This window comes from Podarcis tiliguerta (assembly GCF_965153285.1).
Source record: "Podarcis tiliguerta genome assembly, chromosome: 13".
Taxonomy (NCBI): Eukaryota; Metazoa; Chordata; class Lepidosauria; order Squamata; family Lacertidae; genus Podarcis; species Podarcis tiliguerta.
In genome coordinates this window covers 16845548-16856986 of record NC_139546.1, presented here as the reverse complement: position 1 = coordinate 16856986, position 11439 = coordinate 16845548, and the positions used below count along the sequence as shown (strand labels likewise).

Sequence of the window (11439 nt, the reverse complement as noted above, 5' to 3'; positions counted from 1 at the left end):
ATGGCAGAAGCGAGCTTTGAACGAGATGCTTAGCCGCTCAAGCCTACCACCATTGCATGTAACGGATTCTATTTTGGGGACTCTTTTTTTAAACATTGCACTCCATCCTGGCTTACATCTAACTCCAGATCTTTTGCAGAGCGAGACTACAAAAATATTCTTATGGATTAACTTGTCTTTAGATATGCTTTCAGTGCTCCAGAGCAGATTGTGCAAAGACTTCTTGGCATCCTTGCAAGACCACGAGCTTTTCCCGCTGTCCCTTGGGAGATATCCTGGGACTTAGCATCTACACAGTGGGTTGGGCAGAGAAGTCACTGTCTCCCTCCCAACCCATTGATATAGCGAGGAGGAAATATCGTCCTCTCTGCTTTTCAGATTGATCCGAAAAGCAGAGATGGCACTTTCCCCTTCTCTCTGTGATGCTGGGCTGAATGGAGAAGAACCTCTTGGACCAGGCTAGCACTGCAGTGGGGGAATAATTCTCTCCCCCACCCCCAATGCTACGGATTTGTACAAATCAGCTGAGGATGAGCTGGGAGGGAAAACATAGAATGTGTGCATGTTGGGGGGTGTGTGTGTGTGACTACACTCACTTGGGTCACACAGCTCCCTGGAGGCAGTGGCGTAGCGTGGGGGGTGCAGGGGGGGCCGGCCGCACCAGGCGCAACATCTGGGGGGGGGGCGCGCTCGCACTCGCAGCTCTCTGCCCCTACCTGGCTCACTCACTCTCTCTCACTGCAGTGCTGGCTGTGCGAATCTGATCCGAGCTGCCGGGTCGCCGCCCACTGTGGGGGGGGGGTGCCAGGCGTGCGGTGCGGTGCGGAGAGAGAGCAAGGGACTATCTGGGGGTGGGACAGTGCAGCGGGGGGGGGGGCGCAAATTACTTGCCTTGCCCCGGGTGCTGACAACCCACGCAACGCCACTGCCTGGAGGCATTGCAAAATGGCAATGACTGAAAAAGCTGAACTACTCTTACGCTGCATACACACCACAAACACATTCCCCACCCACCCACCCCCACCAAAAAATGATAATTCTTGGAACTTTAGAATGTTAAGGGTACTGGAAATTGTAGCTTTGTGAGGGGCAAACTACAGTTGAGTGAAGCCAGTGGAAGACAGGAGTGCCTGGCGAGCTCTGGTCCATGGGGTCACAAAGAGTCGGACATGACTAAACGACTCAACAACAACAACAATGTGCTTTAAATATATAGTGCATATGCAGTGACGAGGCAGAGTTTTATCTGCCAAAGTCAAAATAGGAATAGCGGTTTATAAAATGAAGGCATCGCCCCCAAAAGAGAGAAGAGAAGACCAGTTTGCATAGATGCAAACACAGACACAATGGGCATCGGTTAAACAGGAATACAATTCATGTTACCATTGTGGCAGAAAACAGAGACCAGGCAAGTTGGCCTGTTCTCTAGGTTCTAGCTTTGCGCTTCTGGTTCAAAGCAGACTTGAATCGGCAAGCCCTTCCAAAAGAGGATTATTGTCTTCTTCAAAGTGGGTAAAGGTAATGGTAAAGGGACCCCTGACCATTAGGCCAAGTCGTGGCCAACTCTGGGGTTGCGGCACTCATCTCGCTTTATTGGCCGAGGAAGCCGGCGTACAGCTTCCGGGTCATGTGGCCGGCATGACTAAGCCGCTTCTGGCGAACCAGAGCAGCGCATGGAAACACCGTTTACCTTCCCGCCAGAGCGGGACCTATTTATCTACTTGCACTTTGATGTGCTTTTGAACTGCTAGGTTGGCAGGAGCAGGGACCAAGCAACGGGAGCTCACCCTGTCATGGGGATTCGAACCGCCGACCTTCTGATCGGCAAGTCCTAGGCTCTGTGGTTTAACCCACAGCGCCACCCGCGTCCCTTGAAGTGGGTAAAGTCAGCTGTAAATCAGGAATGGCTGCTAGGAAGCAGGGACCATGCCTGGTACAGCTGGAGCATATATACCAGGAACCTAGGAAACTTCTTACCACTTGATTCTTCTGCTATACATACAAGAAACTGGCCTTTGGTTTTGCATGCCCTTACTCATGGCTTCCCAACAAGATGCTCTCCTGTGGCCACACGGGGGCACTAAATCCTAACCTGAGACAATCCGTCGCAGAAGTCTGGATTCCAAGAAACTGTGTCTACCAAGAAGGATATTTCCACAACCAGAATCCCTTCTTTCAATGGCGGTCTGACAGGATCCTGGCAGGGAATGGGAGTGGGCAAATGTGGCTGTTCTGCCCCACTCCCTCCCTCCCTGCTTCCACCACCAACCCCTCAATACGTTTATCTTCTCCAAGAGGAAGTTTCAAATCCTTGTCCCATAATTTGGCAGCGCAAGCGAGAATGCCGTCTATTCCTGGCCTCTGTTGAAACAGACAGGCCCTTCTCTGTAATGGTGTTACATTCTTGGCCTTGCCTGTCGCATTTGTAAGGCTTACCTGGCGTCACTGTTCATGCAGGTGAAGGGGATGAGCTGGGCTGTGAACGAAGCTGCCTTCTACCGAGTCACTCCATGGACCTGTCTTGCCCCAAACTGTCTTTTCTCGACTGGCTGTGGCATTTGTGGGATCTTATGCAGAGAAGGGGATGAGTACTAGGGCCATTATACAGGACTTTGGCCCTGCATACCTGAAGGAGCATCTCCATCCCATCCTTCAGCCCAGATACTGAGGTCCAGCTCTGAGGGCCTTTTTGGTGGTTCCCTCACTGTGAGAAGTGAAATTACAGGGAATCCAGCACAGAGCCTTCTTGGTAGTGGCGCCCGCCCTGTGGAACACCCTCCCATCAGATGTCAAGGAAATAAACTTTATTTTGAATCTTGCCAATCTTCCAAATTTGTTAATTGTTTCTATTCTTTTTTTCTTTTTTTGTACCTCTTTCTTTGGTCTTTTGCTTTTGGACCTGCTAAGAAAGAGATAAAGAGACAAAAGTTAAATATGAAAACTCGAGGAAGTGAAAAGTGATGTTTTGTAATTTTACAATTATTGTTTATTTATTGTTAAAGTTGATCAATTGTAATGAATTGATGTAGTAGTTATTGCGGGGTTTTTTTGTTATTGTTGAACTCTAAATAAAGTATGATTTTGGGAAGGCCCCCCCCCCCCAAGATGTCAAGGAAATAAACAACTATCTGACTTTTAGAAGACATCTGAAGGCAGTCCTGTTTAGGGAGGTTTTTAATGTTCGATGTTTTACTGTGGGTTTTTTAAAATAAATTGTTGCAAGTAGTCCATGATGCTGCGATGGATTCTGTAAATCTGGGGCTGTCTCTGGAAAATAGGGACACTCGGTAGGTCTGAGCCTATGGCTGGGAGTAGGGAGAGGGGGAGAAATTTATTTTTGTTTTCATTTTAAGAACATAATAGGAGCTGTGCTGGATCAGGTTAACAACTCATCTGGTCCAACACTCTGTTCTCACAGTGGCCAGCCAGATGCCTATGGGAAGTGAGAGAGCTCCTCCTGTCGTTTCCAGCAGCTGATGTTCAGAAACATGCTTCCTTCAACTATGGAGGCACAGCATAGTCATCATGACCAGGAGCCACTGAGAGCCTTTACCTCCATTAAATCATCTAATCCAGGCTTCCTCAAACTCGGCCCTCCAGAAGTTTTGCGACTACAATTCCCATCGTCCCTGACCACTGGTCCTGCTAGCTAGGGATCATGGGAGTTGTAGACCAAAAACACCTGGAGGGCCGAGTTTGAGGAAGCCTGATCTAATCCTCTTTAGCCTTCCAAGATGGCGGCCATCACTGCCTCCTTGTGGGAGCAAATTAAGTTCTAAAGGGAAACTACCTAACGTGCACTTCTCAAACCGGAATGAGGACCAAAACTTAGCCAGCCTTTGAAATCTGCACATCTCTGAATTGTGTGGTGCTATTCCCCAATCACATAAGAGATAAAGGTAAAGGACCCCTGACAGTTAAGTCCAGTCGCGAACGACTCTGGGGTTGCGGCGCTCATCTCGCTTTACAGGCTGAGGGAGACAGCGTTTGTCCGCAGACAGTTTTTCTGGGTCGTGGCCATCATGACTAGCCGCTTCTGGTGTAACGGAACACCGAAACCAGAGCAGCACATGGAAACACCATTTACTTTCCCGCCGGAGTGGTACCTATTTATCTACTTGCACTTTTGGGCGGCTTCTGAACTGCTAGGTTGACAGGAGCTGGGACCGAGGAACGGGAGCTCACCCCGTCGTTGGGATTCGAACAGCCGACATCCTATCCTATCCTATTATTATTATTATTTATTAGTTTATACTCCACTCATCTGACTGTGTTGCCCCAGGCTCTCTGGTTGGCTTTCAATGTATAGAAAGACATAATAAAACATTAAACATTTTTAAAAAACCTTCCCTAGATAGGACTGCCTTCAGATGTCTTCTAAAGGTTGTATAGTTCCTTGACTTAGGGGTCGCATAACTCCATACTCTCCAACATTTCTGTGGGGAAAATAAGGACGTCCTAAAGAAAAGCGGGACATTTTGGGATCAAATCAGAAAGCAGGACAGCTTCTGAAAAACCAGGACTGTCCCTGGAAAATAGGGACACTTGGAGGCTCTGCAACCAGTGTTTCAAAAAAATGTGTTTAATAGGCAGAAGTGTGCCTGAAAACGTATACAACACACACAAATGCATTGTTTTAATGGAAATTGCTAATCTTGCAGTACAGGAACAGGAAGGCTGTCTTATAAAAACAGATCACTGTCATGGCTTCCCCCAAAGACTCCTGGGAAATGGAGTTTGTAGCTCTGTGACGAACTACAGTTCCCAGGACTATTGGGGGTGGGGGAAGCCATGACTGTTAAAGTGGTATGAGTGCTTTAAATGTCTGGCGTGGATGTGAGTGACCTTTTCTTTACCAGGGCTAAAGCACCATCAAATGCCATTTGAAGAAGAAAGGAAGGTGATAGTTTTTCAGGCCATGGGGACCGAGAACTCCATTTGCCATCATTCTTGTCTATTGGCAAGACTGCCTGTGACTGACGTCTAGTACCTTTGCACCAGAAGGAAGATCTTCCATGGCGGTTATAGGTCCTACTTGCCTAGAGATCAGATATTTGGCTGCTGAAGGTAAGGCCTTGTCTGTGGTGACACCCCTAGAGAGTAAACTCTTGCCCTAATAACTGCACTTGCCCGTTTTCATTATTATCTTTCAAATGCTGCCCTGTTAATTTGGGCCTTGAATTTAATGGCCATTCATATCGATTCGCTCCTAGCTGCTCTCCACCGATTTATTTGCTTTTTTTAGGCTGTGTTGATTTGTTTTGCTACTGGCATTTTAGACTGCTTTGGAAGTCTGTAAGCCACCTGGAGGTTCTCTGAACTGTGGGATGGCGGGGAAACAAATAATCAAAATCAAATGTACAACTTTGGTTTATTAAGCACTGCCTTAAGGGGCTCCGACGTCCGCAGGTGGGCAATACCTTTTCTTTTTAGGTCAAACCAAAACAATGTAAAATAGAGAGCAAGCGTTTGAATTATCCAGAGTTCTTCGTCAGGGTAGTGGCTGATGATGGAGAATTCTGGAAAACTCAGAAAAGCTTGCTCGCTATTTTGTGATAAACACAGACTCTCCAAGTGTATTTTCCAGAGGCGGTTCTGGATTTGCAGAAGCCGTCCTGATTTCTGATTTTATCCTGGAATGTCCCTCTTTTCATCAGAGAAGTGTTGGAGGATATGGAGTTTTGCAACCCCCCCGAGCCAAGGAGATAAGTAACTATACAACCTTTAAAAGACACCTGAAGGCAGCCCTGTATAGGGAAGTTTTTAAAATATTTAATTTTATATTATGCTTTTGTATATGTTGGAAGCTGCCCAGAGTGGCTGGAGCAACCAGGTTAGATAGGTGGAGTTTAAATGATGATGATGATGATGATAATAATAATAATAGAACTCCCTATTTTCATTGGAAAAATGTTGGTGGGTATGTAAACAGTGGATTTTTAAAGGAATTTCTTTCTTTTATTAGGAAAAAAATATTTATGATTATTATTTTTAAAGGATTTTCTTGTGGCCATTATGGTTTCCTTTGTTTTGTGTCAATAATAATAATAATAATAATAATAGAAGTCCCTATTTTCATTGGAGAAATGTTGGTGGGTATGTAAACAGTGGGTTTTAAAAGGAATTTCTTTCTTTCTTTTATTAGGAAAAAAACATTTTTAAAAATATTTTTAAAGGATTTTCTTGTGGCCAATATGGTTTCCTTTGTTTTGTGTCTCAAAGGAGCAATGTTTTGGGAAATATTTACGCCCCTTTTCATGGAGGTGCTGTTCCCTTGAACTATCCCCCCGGTTTTTTTTCTTTCTGAGTCTGACTTGGCTCCTGGCCGCCTTTCCCTCTGCCTCCCATCCCACCAGCTGGGTTCTTTTTCTAGCAAGGCCAAGCCCGGGATTTGAAGACGTTTATGCCACAGCTCTGGAATTTGGCAATGGTCCCTGGGGGTCAGGTGACGCCTTCTCAGTGTCCCCTTTGCTGGGTCTTTAAAGCGACCCAGCCAAGTGCATTCTCCAGGGAGATCCCAAACTCAGACAGGCACAGCGTATCAGCCCAGAGATTTCAGCCATGCCTGAACCCGCCAAGCCTGGTAAGGGTCCTTAGGTGTGTCATAAAGGTCACCTAGGCAGAGATGCTGAAGAACCCTTTTTAATAAAATAAAAGGGAGGGAGGGAGAGAGAGAAAAGTGGATGTTGGGCCTGTTAGAGTGGTCCGTGGTGCAATTTGGTAATTTTAGACTCCAGATTTAATAGCCGTACAGTGGGAAGGGGGCTTCTATAGACAGCGTATTCATAGCTGTCAACTTTCAGATTTGAAAATAAGGGATCAGCAGCCTTGAAAATAAGGGATCAGCAGCCTCACCTGTCCCGGGGACAGTCTACAGGATATCTAATAATCCGGGATAGCAGCGGGAAGCAGCAGGAAATGGCGCTGGAATAAGGGAATTTCCTGCAAAAAAAGGGAAGGTTGACAGCTATGGTGTATTCGATTATGTAATTTGCAGTGTGTAAAGCCAGCCCTGCTGGTGTTGTGGGGACCCTTGTGATATTTCTGCTGAGTGGGGCCCAGGACTCCTTGCCCTATAGTCCTGTCCCGACGGCACCCATTGAGGCTGGTGATGATTGGATGTTTCCCCAATCTCACAGAGGTTTTGGTCCCTGTGTCCTCCATCACCTTGTTTTTGGGTTCTCCTGTGCATGTAAGAATCTGCCTTTTTGTGCATGCTTCCGTGTGAGGCTTCAGTCGCCTCTGAGCTGCCTTGTGCGGTCCTTGCTAACGAAGAATGGAAATCGAAGAATCAGTGGTCGGAATAAAGCCACGCTTAAATCGTGCGGGCCTGGTGTGTTCAGATCTCGGACAAAACTGCGCTCGTTGCCTCTCTCTCGTGTGTGTTCCTTCCAAACCGCTCCAGGAAATATTTGGAAACGGCACATCAGGCCCACCAAAGGTGGGTCGTTTGCAAAGACACACACATCCCGCCTGGAAGGGGCAACTAGAGAGGGGCTGCAAAGAGGTGTGGCAGAGTGCCAAGCGTGGCTCTAAAACGCCCCAAAATATGAATGCTCTGTTGCTGCCTCATATAAAATACAAGGCACCCCGCAATCGTTGCATTCTAAGAGGCTGAAACAAGCAAGAGCAAATTGTTTGCAATTAGGAATGTACCTTAAAATATGCGAGAAAGGGAGGGAAGAGACCTCGTATCAGTTTTTGTTCCCCTAGCTAAGAATCTCGCCTCCCTATAAAAGAACAGTGAAGGGTAGCGGTTAGATTGTCAGATTAGGAGCCGGGTTCAAATTCTTCGCCTCTGAGCTTCTCTTTTGTGTATGTGGTTATGCTGCTTTGTGTTTATTATAATTTACGAATCCCAAGAAATTTCAATTGAACTTTAAAGCAAGGCGAATTCTTAAGAACAGAGCACGTGGAGAGCTCTGCTTTTTCCACTTTTGTTTTTCAGTGCCGCTTGCAAAGATTTTGACTGGAACATTTCAGGCTGAATAAATTCTATTCCGGTGTCTCCTTCCCTCTTTAATTTCAGTGTTATTTTGTATAATGGATGTGTATTGAAATTAGTGTGGCCATTGCTAATAGTAATATTGATGATGATGATGATGATGATGCTAATATGGAAATTATGATGGAAATTATGATGGAAATTAAATTTCAATATTGTCCACACACATATATTGACACGTTTAGAAATAATGAGACGAGGGGCAACCATCTCTCCCTCCTTTCTGCACCCCCCTCCCCCGTCAACAGATGGCTACATCATTTATGATAGCTGATACTTCGTTGCCTCAATATATACTCCGATCCTTCGTTCACAGCTAATAAATCATCTCTCGTATCTGTATATAAAGGCGCTTGGATGTCAGTCACCCACCGGCATCCTGGTCACTAGAAAAGTCTGACTGCAGGAAATTTTTAATCTAGCGTCCAAAATGTGCAAAGCGAAGTCCCTTCTCATAATAGTAACCGGCAGGACTCCTGCGGGCAAGCCAAGCCAAGCCAAACCTGTGATCCCAGGATGGGCAGCAGGTTCTGAGAGTCTTTCCTTTGCACCGTTTGAACCTTTCTCAAGTTAGGGGAAAGCATTTGCCGTGGGTTAAATTGACTAGCCGTGTTGCATTTAATGGCAATGTCGCCCAGTTACAAGAAACCTCGCAATGCAACCCCAAAACCACCAGGAGAGGGTTGGGTGATCCCTTGGGTCTGTTATACTGCTAGAGGAGCCTTGGGAATGTGTTTTATAGAAGGCTGGGAAACTGACAGAAAGTACCACCTTGTATAAGAAGCAAAATATTATTAAGCTGTAGCACCTATACAAATCAGTTTAAGGAATTGAAGTGAAATACCGTATTTTTCGCTTTATAAGACGCACCAGACCACAAGACGCACCTAGTTTTTGGAGGAGGAAAACAAGAAAAAAAATATTCTGAATCTCAGAAGCCAGAACAGCAAGTGGGATCGCTGCGCAGCGAAAGCAGCAATCCCTCTTGCTGTTCTGGCTTCTGGGATAGCTGCGCAGCCTGCATTCGCTCCATAAGACGCATACACATTTCCCCTTACCGTTTAGGAGAGAAAAAGTGAGTCTTATAGAGCAAAAAATACGGTAATTGAAAAGCTGTATGTTCACTACCTTGTTTAGAAGTCTGTAAAATCCACTGAATTTAATATATAAATATAAGGGTTTCTAGGAAGAATTCTGTCTCCTGACACATCCTTTGTTTTACCAACCTTGTTCTGTTAATTTAAAACCTTTTATCTCGTTAACTCCTCTCTAAGTCTCCAAGGACCAGAGTTTTTCCTTCAGGAAAAACCAAAAAGAAACTAGTAGTTAAGAGGGGGTTCACACCACAATTTTCCACTCAGCTCAGCTAGTCCCGGAGAAGTGTGTATAGGGATTGCAATCATATTTATTTATGCTTTTTACTTCACAAAATTTATATACTGCGCTTGATTGTAGAAAACCTCAAAGCGGCTTGCAAAAAGTCTTACAGTGCAATCTTGGCGTGTTCACTGCAAAGTAAAGTCTATTGAGTTTCATGGGACTTACTCCCTGGGGAGACTGTAGCCTCGGTTGCATGACTTTTAGTTCATTCCAGTAGTTGATTAATCAATCAGTTAGATATGCATAATTCTGCGTTTGAGTGAAAACGATCGTTCTGAAGCAAAAAAGCAAATCCTTTTTAAAATTGTCCACCTGCCATATTTGTATTAAAAGTGACTTAAAACGACAACTAAACCCCGCCCAATTAATTGGGACACCTTTTGGCATTAACTTTTTAGTCAATAGAATTTTTTTTAATAAGTTGAACTAGCTGATTATTTGATTACACTTTGAAGGTGGGATCCAACTAGTTATGTTTTTATATTTTGCTGGAAGCCGCCCAGAGTGTCTAGGGCAACCCAGTCAGATATGTGGCATAAAAATAATAAAAATAATATAATTATTATTATTTATTATTTAAAAAGCGGGGAAAGGATAGACATTTGTTATTCTTACAATACATCTTTACAAGCAGAGGAGTAAAACGTAATCCATTTTACTGATTGTAATAACCCCAGAACCTATATACTAATATCGGGCTCATTCTCCAAATTTGTGTCCCGATGCCGCTAAAATAACCCCATCTACTTACAAGTGAGAGTTGTCACAGACCTAGGAGAACCTAAATTGCCCCCCCCCCCACTCTCCTCTGAGACACTGTGCAAGGGATCCTGAAATGTACCTTTCCAATTTTGCTTGGGGGAAGTGCAATACCTTGGTTTGACCCTAGAGGTCGCTTCGGAGCACGTAACCTGGCTCACTTACTTAAGCTCTCTGTTCTGCAGACCCTCATGGTTGTATACTGTTGCTCCTGCTCTCTGCTCCTGACCGACTGCGGGCTGATCACTGGAGCAGAGGGTTGGATCCAATGACCTTTCTTGAAGCCTCCCGCCACACAGGACATCACACGTGATTCTCGCCTCGTGCTTATGCAATCGGTGGAGCAGAAATGCCTTCTGCTAGAGGGTGCAAGATGCCAGTGGGAGTGGTTTGGAGAGAAGGTGGCATGGATGAGGGTGAGGGAATGTCGCCCCAGGACCAACAGCCATTGCGTCAGTGCCTGGGAGAGGTGGATAATGGGATGGAGTCAGCCTTTCCATGCCTCTGTGCCAAGATGCATCGCACATCAGTATCACCTAGCAGGTGCAATCAGCCCAGCATAAAGGGGTAAGCAGGAAAGCGGTGTAGTTCTACAGTACTTGGGGAGCACGAGACCAGGAAGAAGGCGTCATCTTTCAGGGGTAAGGGGAGAGGAGAGGTGGTCAGTTTTTTGCAGATTATTTTTGAAGGAGCGCTTCTGTGTGTGTATTTGATACACAGGGGCAGGGGTTAAATGTATTAAAGAAACATTTGCTGATGACCTAATTTTGGCTAAAAAAAAAGAGAGAACAATATCCAGAAAGCAAAAAGAGTTGGCTGGTTGGTTGAAACAGAAATGAATTCTTGAGAGCTGGCTTGGCTGGTTGAAAGTGTGAGCTTGGATAAGTTGACAGGCCAGTTAAGAGACCCAAGAGTACCAAAAATTTAACAGAAATTGGAATAATTTTTTTTAAAAAAAATATATGGAAGATTACTGTGGCGATTTAACAATTTTTGGCTGGGCTAGAATGTCCCTTGTAAAGATAACTAGTAGAAACAGTGGGAAAGATGGTAAATGGAATATTAGATATGATTGGAAAGGCACATAACATAGAATTCTATGGACCCAAGTACAGAGGTGGAAGGAAGTCTGGTGCAAACAAAATAACAACAAAATAAGTAGATAAGTCACATAATTTTTATTTTCCTTTTTGTTTATGCATACATGTTCAATGGTGGAATGCTTATTATGTTCAATTGTTTATTGTGAATGTTGACGTGTATGAAAACGATGGCTGTAAATTAATTGAAAAACC

General features: G+C 44.9%; 1 protein-coding gene across 4 annotated transcripts in view; it reads left to right on the top strand.

Annotated features, from left to right (window-relative positions):
• The first annotated feature begins 4771 nt into the window (after nt 1-4771).
• The window catches only part of MYBPC2 (myosin binding protein C2), a 69265-nt gene continuing 62597 nt past the window's right edge, over nt 4772-11439 (top strand). The window contains exon 1 of one of the 4 annotated variants that reach the window (XM_083408121.1): nt 4772-5067. In XM_083408121.1, the coding sequence (XP_083264247.1) occupies nt 5016-5067 (52 nt within the window). In that variant the 5' untranslated portion in view covers nt 4772-5015. Of the gene's footprint in view, nt 5068-6429; nt 6584-11439 lie in introns of those variants that run through there. The other 3 variants (XM_083408122.1, XM_083408123.1, XM_083408124.1) reach the window with 3 other exon arrangements.